The following is a 21,196-nucleotide window of genomic DNA, read 5'->3' as shown; positions in this document are numbered from 1 at the left end:
TCATTGTTAGTGTATAGGAATGCAAGGGATTTCTGTGTGTTAATTTTGAATTCTGCAACTTTACTATATTCATTGATTAGCTCTAGTAATTTTCTGGTGGAGTCTTTAGGGTTTTCTATGTAGGGGATCTGGAGAAGGAAATGGCAACCCACTCCAGTGTTCTTGCCTGGAGAATCCCAGGGACGGGGGAGCCTGGTGGGCTGCCGTCTCTGGGGTCACACAGAGTCGGACACAACTGAAGTGACGCAGCAGCAGCAGCAGCATGTAGAGGATCATGTCATCTGCAAAAAGTGAGAGTTTTACTTCTTTTCCAATCTGGATTCCTTTTATTTCTTTTTCTGCTCTGATTGCTATGGCTAAAACTTCCAAAACTGTGTTGAATAGTAGTGGTGAGAGTGGACATCCTTGTCTTATTCCTGACTTTAGGGGAAATGCTTTCAATTCTTCACCATTGAGGATAATGTTTACTGTGGGTTTATCACATATAGCTTGTGTTATGTTGAGGTATGTCCCTTCTGTGGCTGCTTTCTGGAAGGTTTTTATCCTAAATGGATGTTGAATTTTGTCAAAGGCTTTCTCTGCATCTATTGAGATAATCATATGGTTTTTGTCTTTCAATTTGTTAATGTGGTATATCACATTGATTGATTTGCAAATATTGAAGAATCTTTGGATCCCTGGGATAAAGCTCACTTGTCATGATGCATGATCTTTTTAATATATTGTTGGATTCTGTTTGCTAGAATTTTGTTAAGATTTTTGCATCTATGTTCATCAGAGATATTGGCCTGTAGTTTTCTTTTTTTGTGGCATCTTTGTCTGGTTTTGGTATTAGGGTGATGGTGACCTCATAGAATGAGTTTGGAAGTTTACTTTCCTCTGAAATTTTATGGAAGAGTTTGAGTAGGATAGGTGTTAGCGCTTTTCTAAATTTTTGGTAGAATTCAGCTGTGAGGCCATCTGGTCCTGGGCTTTTGTTTGTTGAAAGATTTCTAATTACAGTTTTGATTTCTGTGCTTGCAATGGGCCTGTTAAGATTTTCTATTTCTTCTTGGTTCAGTTTTGGAAAGTTATACTTTTCTCAGAATTTGTCCATTTCTTCCAAGTTGTCCATTTTATTAGCATACAGTTGCTGATAGTAGTCTCTTATGATCCTTTGTATTTCTGTGTTGTCTGTTGTGATTTCTCCATTTTCATTTCAAATTTTGTTGATTTGATTCTTCTCCCTTTTTTTCTTGATGAGGCTGGCTAATGGTTTGTCTATTTTATTTATCTTCTCAAAGAACCAGCTTTTAGCTTTGTTGATTTTGGCTATGGTCTCCTTTGTTTCTTTTGCATTTATTTCTGCCCTAATTTTTATGATTTCTTTCCTTATACTAACTCTGGAGTGCTTCATTTCTTCTTTTTCTAGTTGCTTTAGGTGTAGAGTTAGGTTATTTATTTGATTTCTATCCTATTTCTTGAGGTAGACTTGTATTGCTATGAATCTTCCCTTCAGCGCTGCTTTTACTGAATCCCATAGGTTTTGGGTTGTTGTGTTTTCATTTTTTAATTTCTTTTTTGATTTCTTCTGTGATTTGTTGGTTATTCCAAAGCATGTTGTTTAGCCTACATATGGTAAATTCAAAAAAATTGAAATCATGTAAAGCATCTTTTCTGATCACAATGAGGTAAGATTAGATGTCAATTACAGGAAAAAAAACTATTAAAAATACAAACATATAAAGGAGAGTTTTGCCAGGTAAAATATTCTTGTTTGGCAGTTTTTTTTCCTTTGTATATATCATCATAGTCTTTCATGACCTATAATGTTTCTGTTGAAAAAACCCTGATGGACTTCTATGTTCATGACAAGTTGCTTTCAAAATTCTTTGTTTTGATAATTTAATTATAATGTGTCTCATCATAGACCAATCAGGACTTTTCAGCTTTGAATGAAGATACCTACTTCCTTCCCTAGATTTGGTAAGTTCTCAGCCATTATTTCTTTAAATAAGCTTTCTGCTCCTTTCTTATCCTTCTGGAACTCCCATTAAGTGTATCTTATTTCATGTGATGATTTCACCTAAGTCTCATATGCTTTCTTTACTCTTTTATACTTTTTTTCTTTTTGTTTCTCTAACTAGATAATTTCTTTTTGATTATTTCTTCTACATGGTTGAATCTTCTGTGAAGATCTGTGTTGAATTTTTCAGTTTAGTTGTCATAGTTTTTAGCTTTAGGATGTTGGTTTAAATCTTTTTTTAATGGTTTCTATTTTTTATCAAAGCTTTTATTGTATTTTTTCCAGATTTCATTTAGCTGTCTACCTATGTTCTCTTGTATCTTAATGAATTTCTTTAAGATGATTATTTTCAATTTTTTTTGTCAGTTAGTTCATGGATTACCATTTCTTTAAGGTCAGTTACTGGAACTGTATTAGTTCCCTTTTAGTCTTGTCATGTTTCCCTAATTCTTCTTTTTCCTTACCCCTTTGCATTGAATTCTCTGCATTTGAAGAGGTGGAAAACTTTTCTAGTCTTTATAGATTGGTTTTGAAGGTAAAGACCTTCTTTTACAGGTTTCCTCTAATGATGGGAAATGACAAGACTGTGGTGAAGCAGAGTTGAAGCTGGATTACAGGACTGCTTTTAGGGTCTGCATTTGCGTCTATGGTCAGTGGCCTGTTAGCAGGGGCACTGATGGAGTGACTTCTCCTGTGTCCCTTGGTGGATGGGGTTGGTGGGAGGACTATAGACAGATGGGGCTGGAACAAAGCTCACTAAGGGATGGGGACGTCTTTTGAATATGCAGCTGGTATTGCTGCTGCTGCTGCTGCTGCTAAGTTGCTTCCGACTCTGTGCGACCCCGTAGACGGCAGCCCACCAGGCTCCCCCGTCCCTGGGATTCTCCAGACAAGAACACTGGAGTGGGTTGCCATTTCCTTCTCCAATGCATGAAAGTGAAAAGTGAAAGTGAGGTCGCTCAGTCGTGTCCGACTCTTCACGACCCCATGGACTGTAGCCTACCAGGCTCCTCCGTCCATGGGATTTTCCAGGCAAGAGTACTGGGGTGGGGTACCATCACCTTCTCCGGCAGCTGGTATTAGGTTGGTGCAAATGTAATTGTGGTTTCAGACCGTGAATTTTAAGTCAATATGTCTAGGCTCAAACACATCTTTATTAATCAAAACAAGAACCATTACAATCAACACATTTTTGCCAAAGAGAAATAAGTTTGTTTATTCCTATAGCCTAAAAATCCATGCTTTAGTATTCGATGAACTCTTTGAAAGCACTTTCTGCATCCTACTGGTTGTGGAAGTGTTTTATCTGCAAAAAGTTGTCAAGATGCTTGAAGAAGTGATAGTCAGTTGGTGAGAGGTCAGGTGAACATGGCAGAGGAGGCAAAACTTCATAGCCCAATTCATTCAACTTTTGAAGCGTTGGTTGTGTGACATGCAGCTGGGTGTTGTCATGGAGAAGAATTGGGTCCATTCTGTTGGCCAATGACAGGCTGCAGGTGTTGCAGTTTTTGGTACATTTCATCGATTTGTTGAGTATACTTCTCAGACATAATGGTTTTGCCGGGATTCAGAAAGCTGTAGTGGATCAGACTGGCAGCAGACCACCAAACAGTGACCCTGACCTTTTTTTGGTGCAAGTGTGGCTTTGGGAACTGCTTTGGAGCTTCTTCTCAGTCCAGCCACTGAGCTGGTCATCACTGGTGGTTCTATAAAATCCACTTTTCATCACATGTCAGAATCAGATTGAGAAATGGTTCATTGTTGTTGCATGGAAAAAGAGAAGGTGACACTTCAAAATGATATTTTTGATTTGACATCAGCTGGAGAAGCCAATGGCACCCCACTCCAGCACTCTTGCCTGGAAAATCCCACAGACGGAAGAGCCTGGTAGGCCGCAGTCCATGGGGTTGCTAAGAGTCGGACAAGACTCAGTGACTTCACTTTCACTTTTTACTTTCATGCATTGGAGAAGGAAATGGCAACCCACTCCAGTGTTCTTGCCTGGAGAATCCCAGGGACGGGGGAGCCTGGTGGGCTGCCGTCTATGGGGTCGCACAGAGTCGGACATGACTGAAGTGACTTAGCAGCAGCAGCAGCAGCAGCATGAGGCACCCACTCATTGAGCTTTTTAACCTTTCCAATTTGCCTCAAATGCTGAATGACCATAGAATGGTTGACACTGAGTTCTTCAGCAACTTCTCATGTAGTTGTAAGAGGATCAGCTTTGATGATCCTCTCAATTGGTCATTGTCAGCTTCTGATGGCTGGCCACTGTACTCTTCATCTTCAAGGCTCTTGTCTCCTTTGCAAAACTTCTTGAACCACCACTGCACTATACATTTGTTAGGAATTCCTGGGCCAAATGTGTTGTTGATGTTGTGAGTTATCTCTGCTGCTTTATTACCCATTTTGAACTTAAATAAGAAAATTGCTCAAATTTGCTTTTTGTCTAACATCATTTCCATATTCTAAAATTAATATAAAATAAACAGCAAATAATAAGCAAAAAATAAAGCAGGATATGCATATTAAAATGACATATAACATAACCACATTTATGTAAGAGTGTATTCCAAAATTAAATAACAAATTTCAACAATGCGAAAACCGCAATTACTTTTGCACCAACATAATACCACACCATAGTCAGTGCGTCTGCCACTGGGGCCTTCTTTGTAAAAGTACCCTCCCTGATCTCGGGCTCTGCTGGGGTTTCTCAGCCTTCTACCTAGTTATAAGGCTTCTAGAAAAAAAACTTTTTCCCATGGGTGGCAATCACATAATTGTTTCAATGTGGGAAGAATGCTGGCACTTCTTGTTCTGTTTTCTTGCTGATGTCACCCCTGAGGTTTCTGGTTCTAAAGTTTCAATGCTTCTAGAACTCTCAGAATCATCAATTTGACACCCCATTTTGGGTAGACTTTTCATTTTATGGAATTCTAATAGCTGATTCAATTGTGAAATGTGAACATAAGGATTAACTTCCTGGAGTTTCAGAGCTCTATTTATTGTTAACAGTATCTGGTAAGTTCCCTTCCAATCAAGTTCAAGAACAGTTTTTTTCTGATATCTCTTTTAATAAATAAAATCTTTTGGCTAAAGATCATAAAGAGGCTTTTTAGGAAGGTGTAGTTGGAAGGTAGATTTAACCTCTTGGTGTTAGAACTGGGTATGCTGCTGCTGCTGCTGTTCAGTTGCTAAATTGTGTCTGACTCTTTGCAACCTCACATACTATAGCCTTCCAGGCTCCTCTGTCCATGGGATTTCCCAGGCAAGAATACTGGAGTGGGTTGTGATTTCCTTCTCCAAGGGATCTTTCTGACCCAGGCACCAAACCTACATGTCCTGTGCTGGCAGACATTAACCAGAGGATTCTTTACTGCTGAGCCACCAGGGAAGCCTCAGAACTGGGTATAGTATGAGTCTTTTGCAATATTTTTCTGAGTCTGTATATAATAGGGTATAATCTAGAATTGGAGGAGAAACTCCTAAATTCATGGATTTTTCATTTACCAATTCATAGGGGGATAAGCCATGTGTTCCCAAGGAAGTGGCAAAGTATGTCCTCATAAGATCCAACAGGATTACAACTGGTCAAGGGATCTCAGGATTTCTTAAAGATTTGCTAATTTTAATTTAAAGATGTCATTGGTGCTAAGAGGAGATTGAGGGTGGTATGGACAGTGTAGTATTTGAATAAGAATGAATGCCTTACAGAATGCCTTTTATATTGGTTTTCATAAAGTGTGTCCCTTGGTCACTGGTATGCTCTGGGCTGGAATCACAATATCTGGCAACTTTTCAGCAACTGTAAGGGAATGTTCAGTCAGGGAATGATTTAACCCATCCTGAAAATAGACATATAAAACAAAAACTTGTTAAAATCTCATGGAGAGTGAAAACTGGAAAAAATCTATCTGAAGGTCTTTAAAGGTCCCTTGCAACTTTCGTTCCTGCTATGTCCCATTTTATACTTTTTCTAGGGTAACATATGGAGAAAGTAATGGCATCCCATTCCAGTACTCTTGCCTGGAAAATCCCATGGACAGAGGAGCCTAGTGGGCTGCAGTCCATGGGGTCATGAAGAGTCAGACACGACTGAGTGACTTCACTTTCACTTTTCACTTTCATGCATTGGAGAAGGAAATGGCAACCCACTCCAGTGTTCTTGCCTGGAGAATCCCAGGGAAGGGGGAGCCTGGTGGGCTGCCATCTATGGGGTCACACAGAGTCGGACACGACTGAAGTGACTTAGCAGCAGCAGCAGCAGGGTAACATAATACTAGACAGGTGACACCTGACCTGAAAAAAACCTCACATGTCTTAAACAAAATTATGTCTCTCATAGGAGACACATAACATAAAATTTACTACTCTAAACATTTTAAGTGTACAGTTTAGTAGTATTAAATATATTTGCTCTGTTATGTAACCAGTGTCCATAACTTTTTCATCTTGCAAAACTAACAAAAACAACCCCACTCTCATTTCCTTCTCTCTCCAGTTCCTGAAAACTACCATTCTACTTTCTGTTTCTAGGAGTTTGACTATTCTTGATATCTCATGTAAGTGAAATCATACAATATTTATCTTTTTGTGACTGTTATTTCACTTAGCATAGTGTCCTCAGTATTATTACCTGTTGTAAGGTGTGTAAGAATTTTCTTCCTTTTTAAAGGTTGAATAATATTCCATTCCAAGAGGGTCAAGAGTAAGAGTATAGTAAGTAATGTTTTTGGATGTTTGTTAGTTGTTAGAGGTTAGGGAAGTGGATAAACTTTGAACTGGCCATTTTATCGATGTATAAAACTTGCCTTTGACAGACTTCTACTAACAAAATCCTCCTTTTTTGTGCATTAAGCAGTTTCCTCTTTCCTTTATATTGTGAGGATATCAACTTGTTTTTGATGTATCTCCATTAAAAAATATATCCCTGAAGTTAACTTATCAAATGGTTTATTCTTATTACATATCCTTCAGTTCAGTTCAGTTCAGTTCAGTCGCTCAGTCATGTCCGACTCTTTGCGACCCCATGAATCGCAGCACGCCAGGCCTCCCTGTCCATCACCAACTCCCGGAGTTCACTTAGACTCACGCCCATCAAGTCAGTGATGCCATCCAGCCATCTCATCCTCTGTCGTCCCCTTCTCCTCCTGCCTCCAATCCTTCCCAGCATCAGAGTCTTTTCCAATGAGTCAGCTCTTCCCACGAGGTGGCCAAAGTACTGGAGTTTCAGCTTTAGCATCATTCCTTCCAAAGAACACCCAGGGCTGATCTCCTTCAGAATGGACTGGTTGGATCTCCTTGCAGTCCAAGGGACTCTCAAGAGTCTTCTCCAACACCACACTTCAAAAGCATCAATTCTTTGGTGCTCAGCTTTCTTGACAGTCCAACTCTCACATCCGTACATGACCACTGGAAAAACCATAGCCTTGACTAGATGGACCTTTGTTGACAAAGTAATGTCTCTGATTTTGCATATGCTATCTAGGTTGGTCATAACTTTCCTTCCAAGGAGTAAGTGTCTTTTAATTTCATGGCTGCAGTCACCATCTGCAGTGATTTTGGAGCCCCAGAAAATAAAGTCTGACACTGTTTCCACTATTTCCCCATCTATTTCCCATGAAGTGATGGGACCAGATGCCATGATCTTTGTTTTCTGAATGTTTAGCTTTAAGCCAACTTTTTCACTCTCCACTTTCACTTTCATCAAGAGGCTTTTGAGTTCCTCTTCACTTTCTGCCATAAGGGTGGTGTCATTACACATCCTTAAAAAGTAATATATTTATGTCTAGGACAAATTTATGTTTACACAAAATTGAGTAGATTCCACAGAGTTCTCATATACCACTCATTCCTCTCTTATACATTCCCCCCTATTATTAATATGTTGTATTACAATGGTATACATGTTACAGCTGATAAATCATCAGGTACATTATAATTAACTGAAGTCCATAGTTTACATTAAGGTTCACTGTGTTGTGTAGTCCTATGAGTTTTAACACATGCATAATGTCATCCATCCAGATAGAAGCATGCAGAGTAGCTCCTTACCCTACAAGTCCCTTGTACCCCACCTACTCACCACTCTCCCTCTAAACCCCAGGCATCACTGATCCTTTTAGCATTTTCAGATAGTTATATAATTGGATTCACATAGACTTTCCAGACTGGCTTCATTCACTTAAGTTTCCTCCACATCTTTTCATGTCTTGGTAGTTTCTTTATTTTTCTTGTTTTGTCTCCGAGTAATAGTTCATCACATGCATATACCCCAGTTTAACTGTTCATCTGCTTGTTGAGGGGCATCTTAGGTGCTTGTAGTTTTTGGAGCAATGGGTTTTTGATAGTTCTCATCAAGTTGAGGTAAAATCTCAATGTTGTGTCTGATTGCTTATGCACAGATAGACACAAGATTTTAGTAGTTAGACCTGACTAGAGAAAGAGGCTGTTAAATAGCTTTATTTAGGTTTCAGATGTCCTCTTCCCATTGGAGTCCACAGGAAAGGGTCTCTTAATGCTTAGCGAACTCATTAAGAGGTCATTCTGTCTCAGTGAAACTTGGCACATGGTGTCTGCAATACTCAGTTAAAAGCAGAAATACACTAAGTTGTCTCTTGTTAAGGCGTCTAGGATATGTTTGGATAGTCTTTAGTCTATCAGGAGAGAATGTTTTTCTCTTGTGAGATGCACCATACTCTAAATAATGGGCTGTATTTTGGCAAAAATTACTTATATTTGGAACATTATGTCCCTTTTTTTGCTAAGGGTGGGGCAAGTCAGTGGAATCCTTTTACAGGCTTTCTTGTTCTTTGAACAGAGTTGATTATCTACACATTGTGTTAGGACTAAATCACAAGGGAAATTTATATCCATTAAGTTTTGATCAAGGACCAGGCAAAAATAGAAGGGGGCTGCAGTGTATTCCAGGGGCATGACTGTCCAGGTATGTTTTTGTGCTCTCCAGGTAAAGGCAAAAAGGTGTTGACTGTTTCGGTCCAGAGGCACACTGAAAAAAGACAGGACACAGGTTAGGGTTAGAGTGAAGCAAGTGGCCTCAGGTGGAATTGGTGGAAGGCTGGTATTTGGGTTAATTTCTGTCAGAAAGTGAGGTATATATATTTTGTGGATGGTCTTAAGGTCTTGAACAAATTGATCCTTTTCTTACAGAAAGAGAGAGTTACAGGGCAGTGTATGGAAAGACGTTTGTATGTAAAGCATTCAACTATATGTTTGAACTCTTTCTTTGGATTCAGGGGATATCAGGAGGAATTTGGATAATGGTTTGGTAGACTGTGTCTGAACTTTAATAGGTTCTGCCCCAATTATTTTTCATATGTCAGTGAAATTTCTCGCTGGATTTGCAAGCTCAGGTGTGGTGTCCAGATCTTTATCAGGGCTATGTGTCACATAGTGAGAAAAGAAAAGATATATTCAGAACAAATACAATTGGTTATAAACAGAGAGTCTTCTGAAATTTCAAGAAATGGTCCCTTTGGTGTGCTTTTAATATATAATAATTTTATGAGTAATGAAAGTTTTACTTTCTTAAATTTGCAAGAGTGTTATCACAGAGCAGGAAGGAAAGGTTACATACAAAGGCTGGGAGATAGGGAAGTCTGTGATTTATTTAAAATACCAACCACCTGTGTGGTACATTTATGTCAAGGAAGTGACTGAGCGAAGGTAGCAGGGTTTAATGTGGAAAGAGTAGCAGTTGTATTGATTTTTATTGGAAATGGTTCAGGTTTGTTTTTTTAGGAGACTCTACCCAACTTTTCAAGCTTGTTATTAAATTCTTAAATTTACTGTAGGAAGAGAGATCCTGAATGTCCTTTCCTGGATCAATTCAGTCTTCTCTGAATCCAGAAATGAGCACTGGCAGCTCTGACCCATACATGCATAAGTAATATGTGTCAGATAATCCTAGGGCTTATGCATCCGAAAGAATGCTAAATTCTTCCAGGAATATTTGTTGGTTTATGTCATGATTTAGAGGAACTCTTACAAATAACTCCTAATTAAGTTCAGGTCCAAGGTTTAAACTCTGAAGTTGTCTGAATACCTGGTGCATGGATCTTCAGAGGCAGATTGCATTTTGGGCACCTGGACAAGGGGAATTGGAAAGAAGAGTCAATGGAAATTCAGAAAGAGAGAGAATGGCAGGTGAAGAGGTAGATTTATATCTAGGAGAGGCAACTGGAGGACTTAATAGAGAAGTAAGTTTAGTTTAGATTTTTTTTTTTCAAATTGGTCATTAGCTTTGGCTAGAGAATGTTTTAATGAAGCAACTTTTTTTTTTAATGAAGCAACTTTTGATTCAGAGTTTTGTGTGGAAACCTCCTTATACCAAATCAAAATATGCTGTCCATTGAAACTGAGAAATCTTCCATCTTATTGAAGGAGACTTTCAAATGAACAACTTTGTTCATGTCAGGTCATCTTTAGTGAAGTTATGTCACTTAGAGATAGGCACAGGAATGAGGAATTGAACGAGATGAAGTGGAAGAAGCACACATTTTTTTCCTGGAAGAGTAGAAGTTCTACATTTCAACTACCCCGTGCGAGTTGGTGATGGTGGGTAAATGCGGTGTTTGTGTACCTTGTGACTTAGGTCCCAACATGACTTCTCTGAATGCAGACTCCACCACCTGATACCAAAGAGAAAATTCTTTTTGGATTAAAGCCAAACTTTCAAGGCAAAAGAAAATGAGAAGAGAACCTCATCTGGTTTTACTGAAGACTCAACTGCCAAGTATGTGCAAATGGATGCCAGTCTGAGGAGAACTTCAAACTCACAAGACTGTGAGGTTGACTTGAACAGCAGGCTTATAGGACACAATTTTGTGTTCTGCCCAGTGATTCCCTTTCTTGTGATAAACAAGATTTTTATTCATCATAGCAGAAAATGGAATCACGAAAGAGAATGAAAGGGCATTAAAATGAATGTCTGGATGTCACCAACAATGCCAAATAAACAGAACCAGTAACAAAACCTGGTACCAAACTGAGAATAAATAGCTAAGGAACTCAATGCAATGAGAGACTTCAGACACGGCATGGACTTTACACACTGGTGTGGACACTATAAGCTGAGGGTAGCTTACAGCACAAGGTGTTCTATGAGTACCACACTTAGTCCAAGGCTGAGAGTTATGGCCATGGGAAATGGAGACTGCCTCACTGGGACCCCCAGAAAAACTGAATATGAACTGAGGCTGTTCAAAGTAGGACAGTAGGGGCTACTTATTCAGAGCTTGATATATAGCAAGAGAGTCAGCCCTGTCATTTGCATTTGAGAGCTGATAGGCAGGTAAGGGAGCGAGAAAGGTTTATAGTGCAAAAAGGGAGGGCTTCTGTTGTGTTTGAATAGAGGTTATTGGCAGGGGAAAGCTAGAGGAAGGCTAACTAGATGCAGGGAATCCTATACAATTGATTTGTAGATTTTGCATTTTAAGCATAATATATTTGACTTTCTTAAAATGGTCCTGAGTTGGAAAGAAGGAAGAAAGTGTGAGTTGCTCAGTTTTGTCTGACTCTTTGCAACTCCATGGACTGTAGCCTGTGGGGCTCCTCTGCCCATGGAATTCTCCAGGCAAGAATACTGGAGTGGGTAGCCATTCCCTCCTCCAGGGAAATCATCCTGACCCAGGAATTGAACCTGCTTCTCCTGTATTGTCAGGGGGATTCTTTACCATCTGAACTACCAGAAAGAGGGATGAAAATTAGGGAAGCTGTCAGTTCTAGACCAAGTCCTGATCAGTGGGGCCAGTTACCACAGGGCTTATGGTTTTGTTTCTGGGCTGCTTGCTACAAAGTTTGTGGGTCAGAATTTTGTTATCATAAGTGATCTGGCCACTGTTAGTTTGTACATTCAGTCACTCAGATCTAAGGCTACCAAGGAGTCTAGCTTCTTAATGGCATCTCCTGCTATCACTGGCCAACCTGGCCCACTGAACTCATGATGCTGGTGCCTCCCCAGCGCATTACTTTTGGTTAGTTATACAGTGTCCCTGTAGGCCCTTCCAGACCCCTACTAGCTGATGTATTATTCTACTTTAGGTATTATATCAGTGTACCATACCCATTGCTTTGAACCTTCTGATTTTCCATTGTATCGTATTATGCTTAACTTTAGTTACCATCTGGTGGCAAAGAGAGGGGATGGGGGTAAATGAGGTTGGTGCATGTTGTCTTGCCAGGCAGAGGCTTCTGCATCATCTTAGAGCAAGGTAGATGTGCAAGTTTTCATAGAGTGGTGGGCCACTTCTGTAGGCCAAAGATTAAAAGAGATCTGGGGATTCAAGTTATTAATATATAACTACTTAGTTGTCTCCATCTAATGTTTCAGGGCTCAATCATTCTGTCATCTCTCCATTTTAGATGAATTAATAAAGGTGATGTGAGAATGTCACTCAGCCACAAAGAGAAGGAAGTTCTACCATTTGCAACAATGTGGATGGACCTAGAGAGCATTATGGTAATAAAATAAGTCAGAGAAAGACATATACTCTGTTACCACTTATATGTGGAATCTAAAAATATAAAACCACTAAATATATATAATAAAACAGAAACAGACTCACAGATATAAAGAACAAACCAGTGGTTTAACAGTGGGGAGAGGGTAAAGACAGGGTATGAGATTAAGAGAAACAAATTGGGGCTTCCCTGATGGTCCACTGGTTAAGAATCTACCTTGCAATGCAGGAGACACTGGTTCAATCCCTGGTCAGGGAAGATCCCACATACTGGGGAACAACCAAGCTCACGCACCACAACTACTGAAGCCCATGTGCCTAGAGCCCATTCTTTGCAACAAGAGAAGCCATTACAATAAGAAGCCCATGCATCACAACTAGAGAAAAGCCTGCTCACAGCAACAAGACCAGTGCAGAGAGAAAGAGAGAAGCAAACTACTATGTATAAAATAGATAAGCAACTAGGACATATTATACAGCACAAGGATCAGTTCAGTTCAGTTCAGTCGCTCAGTCGTGTCCGACTCTTTGCGACCCCAGGAACCGCAGCACGCCAGGCCTCCCTGTCCATCACCAACTCCCGGAGTTCACTCAGACACATGTCCATCGAGTCAGTGATGCCATCCAGCCATCTCATCCTCTGTCGTCCCCTTCTCCTTCTGCCCCCAATCCCTCCCAGCATCAAAGTCTTTTCCAATGAGTCAACTCTTCGCATGTGGTGGCCAAAGCACAAGGATATATGGTCATTATTTTGTAAGAACTTCACATGAAATATAATCCATAAAAATACTGAATTATTTTGTTGTATATATGAAACTGATATTGTAAATCAACTATACTTCCTAAAAACAATTCTCCAGGGGATCTTCCTGACCCAGGGATCGAACCGGGGTCTCCCACATTGGAGGCAGATACTTTAACCTCTGAGCCACCAAGCAAATCAAATTAACCATGCCATTCAATTTGTATTTGAAGTAATAGCCAATAAAAAAAAAATTAAGGAAAAATAAGATGTAAGAAGCTTGTCAAAAAATAAAAAAGAGACAGTACTATCATTATTTGGAGATACTATTATCCATAAAGATAGATATAGAGATATGTCTACATATATATATGATAGATATAGATATATCTGTAAAGATAAGCCCTCTGGTGGCTCAGACAGTAAAGAATCTGCCTACAATGCAGGAAACCCAGGTTTGATCCCTGGGTTTGGAAGATCCCCTGGAGAAGGGCACGGCAGCCCACTCCAGTATTCTTGCCTGGAGAATTCCATGGACAGAGGAGCCTGCTGGGCTACAGTCCATGGGGTTGCAAAGAGTCGGACACGACTGAGTGATTAACACTTTCTTTCTTGGGCTTCCAGGGTGGTGCTAGTGGTAAAGAACCCTCCTGTCAATGCAGGAGACATAAGAGATGTAGGTTTGAGCCATGGCTTGGGAAGATCCCCTGGAGGAGGGCATGGCAATCCACTCCAGTACTCTTGCCTGGAGAATCCCAAGGACAGAGGAGCCTGGAGGGCTACAGTCCATAGGGTTGCAAAGAACTGGACACGACTGAAGCGACTTAGCACAAAAAATATCTATAAAGATAGATATATGTTTATTATTATCTGATAAAGATATTATCTTTATCAGTCAAGCATAAGAATTTACAGATAAATGATTGCAGAAATTAAATAATTTTTCTGGATACCAGACCAACATAAGAGCAAATTTTTTCTATATGCCAGTAGCAATGTACAAACATTTTTAGGATCTTACAAGTACAAAAACACAGAATCTTTAGAATTAGAAACTTTTCCATGACAACAGAATTGTATTAAAAGTATGTAAGAAAAACGAAAAACAGTTGGTTCTTTTTGGAAACTACCCTTACAAAGCTAGCAATAGAAGTAAACCACTTGCCAACCTAGTCATTCAAAAAGAAGGGCCATAATCATTGTTCCCCATTCTCTGTTTTGTATCCAACAAACATTTGTGCACATACAACAATTGGCTAGATCCCCCAAACGGGCTAGAGCCACCATCTAGAAAAGTTGGGACACTAGGGCCAAAAACTACATTGAACAAAACACATCTAGTAATTACTCTATTGGGGGGAAAACAAGGGGGAGGGGCAGTCGTAGGGTGCCTGGGAAAGGATGGCATTTTAAAGAAAAGTGCTGGCACTTGACTTTGAAGAGAAAGGCGGGGTGGGTTGGGGGGGCTTAGAGCTGCTTAGGGGTGACCTCCCTAGAGAAAAACCTAAGTAGCTGTCTTAAAACACGCTGTGTTTCAAGAGGCTTTTCTTTGCCCAGGTGAGCTTCCTTCCCAGGGATCTAGCCAGCTAGATGTAAATTTTGCAACTGCTCCAAAATTCTGCAAGACAGCGTGCATCCAAAACCCATCACGACCTTGTGATTCTGGCTGGGTGGGCAACATACACACAGCAGTCACCAGAACAGTCCATCCTGGTCCCAGACGGTGGCTAAGAATTGTGGGAGGAAGTTCATTCCTGAAACAGGCGTCTCTGGGCCTTTCGAGCAGGAACAGGAGGGTGTTGGGGGCGCTCGTGAGAACCTGGACAAGGAGAGGGAGGTAGAGGCTGGAGTGGTGAGTCGGGGAAGAACTCGGGAACGTGCAAGTCCAGGTTGTCTTGGTGGTGAGGAGAACCTCTCTCTGGAGTAGGGTTGGGCGCCTGAGGCCAGGGCTCTGGGGCTAGGCCCACGAAGTCTGGGTCGGATGCCCTTCTAGGGGAAAGGAGGAGCCCAGCAACTGAGCTGGCAGCTGCATTCATCCCAGCCGGTGGGAACACAGTGTCTGCGTCCTCCTGATAGACCTCTTCTTGGCCAGCGATCTCTGGGACAGGTCCATAGAATCCCTGCTCGAGGGCGACACATTCCCCAGGAGCGTTCAGGAAAGAGCCCTGTTCCAGACCAAGGGCTGAGTGGCTCTCCCCTTCTAGGAATTCGAGGAGGGCTCCAGGGACCAGTATGAGGGTGTTATCCCCGAGAGAAACTTGCAGCACGGATGTGGGCTCGGGCTCCAGCACCAGGTCGACATCGTCCAGGGGCAGGTGCAGGGCATAGCCGTCGGCCAGAATCACCAGGGAGGTGAGCGCTCCCATGTCTGGGGTCCCCATCACGTTGTCCACTCTGGGCGCTACCTCGAACTCGTGGTCCGTGGGCTCCTCCGTTCGACGGCGCTTGGCAGGGCCGGGTCCTTCGGCCTGCTGTTCCCACTGGTCTGCAGAGGAAGCGCTGGAGCTGTGGGGCCGGCTGCCCATCATTTCAATGTCGCCGCGGGCCTAGGGAGAGGAAGGGTTCTGTCCTACAGGTAATGACAGGCCGACGCGGGGCGGTGGGGCGCAGGACCGTGGGATGAGGAACGAGTCTTCGGAACTCGGATTGCCTCTGGGGAGTCACTCAGTCCTGGCGTCTAGGGGAACTGCTGGATTTGGCCTTGCGTGTTTGAGCCTTCCGCACCTCTCACGGACGGGTTTGCACAGGAGTGGGCAAAGGATGTCGTGAGCGACGCCGGCGGAACTTGAGTCGGAAAGCAGCCTCACGTTTATTCCTGCCCCTTCCTAGGCTCCGCCCACAGAAATGGAGGCGTCTGTGTTGCGCAAGAGCTGTAGCTGTGGTGGGTAGTTCAAGGTAGACAAATACTTTTATAGGCCTGAAGAGGGCGGAGCAATCATGCAGCTCTAGGACTAGGCTTCCTGGGTCAAGAGTTTGGCTTTCCCCGTGTTGACCTCAGAAGCGGAAAGGCTGAACAGGAAAACCGATTAAATTTCAAGTCCCACCAGAGGAATGCTGCACCAGGACCCTGAGATGTAGTTTTCTCATCCCTTGAGACCTCGCCCTGGCAGTGACCTTTTATCTTCTTTTGGTCCAATAGTGAGGTGAAGTTTTGGAAAGTGAAAAGTGAAAGTGAAAGTCACTCAGTCGTGTCGGACTTTTCGCGACGCCATGGACTATATAGTCCATGGAATTCTCTAGGGCAGAATACTGGAGTGGGTAGCCTTTCCCTTCTTCAGGGGATCTTCCCAACCCAGGAATAGAACCCAGGTCTCCCGCATGGCAGGCGGATTCTTTACCAGCTGAGCCTGGAGGGAAGCAGGTTTTGGATGACATCCTTAAGCCTCTGTTTGCCTGCGTTGTCAATGACTGTCAGATCCTTGCAGCGGAGTTGAAAAAGGAAAAGCAATGTTAGAATTGACTGTCTTAATAGCAGCCCCTGCAGGATCAGCTTATATATCTATCACGATATATAGCTAGCACGACGATGGTTATCTTTACATTTCCATTCACTGAACCAAGAGTTTGTGTGCCTGCTAAGTCGCTTCAGTCTTGTCCGACTCTTTGCGACCCTGTGGACTAGCCCACCAGGCTCCGCTGTCCATGGGATTCTCCACTGGAATAAGGTCCCCTGTCCAGGGGATCTTCCCCACCCAGGGATCGAACCCATGTCTCCTGCGGCTACTGCATTGCAGGCGGATTCTTTACCGCTGAGCCAGCTGGGAAGCCCGAACTGAGTTTACTGTCTCTAATTTTGACGTCGGAGGAGGCAATGGCACCCCACTCCAGTACTCTTGCCTGGAAAATCCCATGGATGGAAGAGCCTGGAAGGCTGTAGTCCATGGGGTCGCTGAGGGTCAGACACGACTTCACTTTCACTTTCACTTTTCACTTTCACGCATTGGAGAAGGAAATGGCAACCCACTCTAGTGTTCTTGCCTGGAGAATCCCAGGGACAGTGGAGCCTGGTGGGCTGCCGTCTATCGGGTCGCACAGAGTCGGACACGACTGAAGCGACTTAGCAGCAGCAGCAGCAATTTTGACGTAAACTACATGGGAGAGGTGTATCCATTTTAGCGCAATTTTCTGTTGATGAAACGTCTTGCCGAAGGACGAACCAGTTTACTCAGGAGCCAGAAACTAGCCTAGCTGAGTGTGCGACATCAGGCTCCCCTCAAGATAATGAAGAGGTCGGCGCCTTTGATCTGAAGATCAGTTCAAAGGTGAATCTGTGCAGCGGATCTTGGTGACCAAGGGAAGGTATGGCTCAGCTTCTCCAGTATTAATGGATGAAAACATCCAATAATGATTTCAGGATAGGTAACACTGTCAAGGGAGAAGGCAGTGGCACCCCACTCCAGTACTGTTGCCGAGAAAATCCCATGGATGGAGGAGCCTGGTAGGCTGCAGTCCATGGGGTCGCTAAGAGTCAGACAGGACTGAGCGACCTCACTTTCACTTTCCACTTTCATGCATTGGAGAAGGAAATGGCAACCCACTCCAGTGTTCTTGCCTGGAGAATCCCATGGACGGAGAAGCCTGGTGGGCTGCAGTCCATGGGGTCGCACAGAGTCAGACATGACTGAAGCGACTTAGCAGCAGCACCACTGTCATATCGGAGAAGGCAATGGCACCCCACTCCAGTACTCTTGCCTGGAAAATCCCATGGATGGAGGAGCCTGGTGGCCTACAGTCCATGGGGTCACTAAGAGTCGGACATGACTGAGTGACTTCACTTTTACTTTTCACTTTCATGCATTGGAGAAGGAAATGGAACCCACTTCAGTGTTCTTGTCTGGAGAATCCCAGGGATGGGGGAGCCTGGTGGGCTGCCATCTATGGGGTTGCACAGAGTTGGACAGGACTGAAGTGACTTAGCAGCAGCATCGGCAGCAACAACACTGTCATATGGTCTCAAAGGATTTCCTTCCACCCATGTCCATGTGATCTCTCACTCTTTTTTTTTTTTTTTAACAAAATAGCTTGTGTGTTCTCATTTTGAGGGCTGCATAGCATTCCTTTATACAGAATTCTGTTTAAATCGGGCCTCTCTTGATGCTCATTTAAACTACTGGTGTGTGAATTGGCTGACACCGGCCTTCTCTGGCCAATTACTGTGAAATGCAGATTCTTTGCCCCATCCCAGAACCACTGAACAGAGTTCCTGAAGCCACGGATGGAGGAATTCTTTTTAAGTACCTCCACAAAGATTCTGTGTTATGCCAAAGTTTAAGATCACTAAAATTGTTTTCATTCAGCAGTTGAGGTGTTTAGGTAGAGGGCAGTTTGTGCTTGAAGTCAGGCCCCTGCTTATTGGTGACAAAGTTATAAAGGGAACTGAAACTTCCTGGGCTTAAATTCAGTGCTTTTCTCTGCACTTCTGGCCTGCATCCGAGTTTATGGCTGGCTTTCTGGTGTTCTTGGCTACTGGCTAAGAAATTCCCTTGTGGTGGTGACTCAGGTCTGGGCTGTGGCTGGTGGAACCTGGGCCAGCTCTACATCAGTGTTGAGGGACCCTCCTGAATTCCCATGAGGTGAAGGTGGATGCCATTGTCACCAACCTCTATGTTCCCAAGCAATAGGAGCGTCTGCGCTGCTACTTTTATTTGCACAGAAGGTGGGGTGGGGAGGGAAAGAATGGGAACTTGCAGGAAACAACTCCTTTGTCCTGGAGAGTTCTTTTGGTGATATTTGAATACTCCATGGTCTGGGAATAGTGGGGGCTCTGTTCAGGAGAGAGTGTGGATGTTCCATGTTCTAAGAGACAGATGGAACAACTGAAAGCTGGCCAGGACATCTGGTGGGGCTTGGGGCTCCTGGCATAATGGGTATTGCAGTTTTGAATGTGGAGGTACCAGTCCTTAGCTGGTGCCACCCTGTGTCTGCTGCTCTCCTGACCTCAGCACTTTCACATCTGGGTTCATTGTCCAGACCTCAGTGACTCCTCACTGTGAGCTTCCCTTCCAAGGGAATGAGGACCTGGACTGAGACAAAGGCAATTACTGGAGACCTGGCATAGATGCACCCGATGTCCTCTTCTGCTCAGCCTCTTTCTAATTGAGTGATCATGGGCAAGTCATTGCACCTTCACTAACCTCAGTTTCCTTACATGTGAAGTGGGGAGAGTGCCATCTACTGTGCAGAGGGGTTGTGAAATAATCTACATAAGATGTTTTTGGAGCCTGGTTGAGTGTTTAGTGAATAGTTTATAATATTTATAGTACGTCTTTCCCACCTGACATTGTCAGTGCTGTTTTCAGTCTCTTGAACAATCCCTGACACATGGTAATGAATGGTAAAAAATATCATCATTATCATCCTCTTCATCATCCTAAAAAGGGGTCTGATCTGTTAGAAAGTACTTTTCTAGGTGTTTTCACAGCATAAAATCTGTATAATTCAGGAATGGCTTGCACCAGATTAAATATCTTTCATTCTGCTTCATTTTTGTTTAAGAGACCCAAAGGGGTACCTTATCAGGCCCACTCGTTGGGCTTTCTTGGTATCAATCAACATGGAATATCCAGTCAGTATAAACTGCTTCAACCTCTGTGGTGCAGAATTAGCAAATAAATCCTGGTTCTGGGTAGGGTACAGGGTGGCTGCCGTCCCATTTGGGGAAGAAGAGTGAGGGAACTTGGGTACAGGAAGACAGGCAAAAGACGGACATCACCAAGTGGAACTCAGGAGTTTTCTCAGCATTGGGCATCTGAGCACTGTGAATGCTTTCTTCCTTCATTTAAGACTCTGAGCCACACAGGTCCAGAGGTCCAGGCCTGACAGTTCTCTTGACATTGGCACTAATGAGGGCCATTGTGTTATTCTCTAAGAATGCATAACTAGCTTTTAAACATTCTTATTTATTTTTATTCACTTCAGGATTAATACCTGGTTACATATTTTAGAAAATCTAAATAGCATAGTTAAAGCTGTAGCTCCCTTCAACTCTCCATCAGCTCCCAATCCAGTGGTGATGTGACAAGATCATTTTTTATGTATTTACACACATAATACAGGGGATTTGTTTTCTTCCTGAAATGGCAAAATATTGTGTTTTTTTTTTTTTTTTTTCTGAAAAATGTTAGAGCTTATTGCTATTTGGAATTGTTATCCACAAAGTACATTAACTCTTTTTCTGTTATTGGAGAGAACTTTTCCAGTGTGCAATACTGGCTTTTATATGAAAACGTTGTATAAGAAAAGGCAACTTCAAATATCTCTTATACACCTTTGTCTTTGCCTGAAGCAGAATGATGATAGTGGCCCACTCACTTTCTGCTTAGCTCACAGTAATTCTGGATAATTCTGATTTATTAGGCTGTGCTTTCTGTTACTTCCCAAACACATTACTGAGGAGTGAATAGCATTGTTATTATTGAAGTATTCCACTGATTAGGTATGATGACGGACTAAGTGATCACAAGATCATTAATGTCTTACCATTTTAAGAATGGCAAAACTGTCCTTAAAGTAGTTATTTGGGCTTTTAAATGTTGAGGCTGAAACTGAAGCTGGAGCTAAATAGCGATTTGTTTGGCTTGTTTTTAACTGAATACTTGGGCTTCTCTGTTATAAGTGAAAGGCAGTAATTTCTGCATATTAATTTTGTATTCAGCTTTCTTATGGTATTCTTTTTTTCTCAGTTATTTTTTACATTTACAATCATATGGTCTGCAAATGGTCTTATTTTCCCTCCCTTCAAAACCGTAAACATCTAATTCCTGTCTCTTGTCTAATTTGTGGGCTAGTATCTCCAATACAATGTCAAATACTAGTGGAAAATGGCATCTTTTTCTATTCTAGACTTTGGTGGGACTCTTCCAGTGTCTGCCTATTGAGCATGATACTGGCTGTTGCTCAGAAATAAATGTCATGTCAAATAAGTATTGGTCTCTTGCTGTTTTATTGAACTTTTAATGCTTTATT

At 42.3% G+C, this 21,196-nt stretch overlaps 1 protein-coding gene across 1 annotated transcript; it reads right to left on the bottom strand.

Annotated features, from left to right (window-relative positions):
- Positions 1–14,692: 14,692 nt before the first annotated feature.
- On the bottom strand, positions 14,693–16,065 carry PRR23B (proline rich 23B). Its single transcript, XM_002685069.6, has one exon. It carries the CDS (start codon positions 15,757–15,759, stop codon positions 14,980–14,982), a length of 780 nt encoding a protein of 259 aa, XP_002685115.4. The 5' UTR covers positions 15,760–16,065; the 3' UTR covers positions 14,693–14,979.
- Between the last annotated feature and the right edge of the window lie 5,131 nt (positions 16,066–21,196).

The sequence above is a fragment of the Bos taurus genome, chromosome 1 (genome assembly GCF_002263795.3).
Source record: "Bos taurus isolate L1 Dominette 01449 registration number 42190680 breed Hereford chromosome 1, ARS-UCD2.0, whole genome shotgun sequence".
NCBI lineage: Eukaryota > Metazoa > Chordata > Mammalia > Artiodactyla > Bovidae > Bos > Bos taurus.
Note: the sequence above shows the minus strand (reverse complement) of the source record. Positions and strands in the feature narration are given on the sequence as shown.

What these genes read in the sequence shown, in the direction of transcription:
- PRR23B (XM_002685069.6), bottom strand. Translation starts at nt 15,759, where the DNA reads ATGATGGGCAGCCGGCCCCACAGCTCCAGCGCTTCCTCTGCAGACCAG.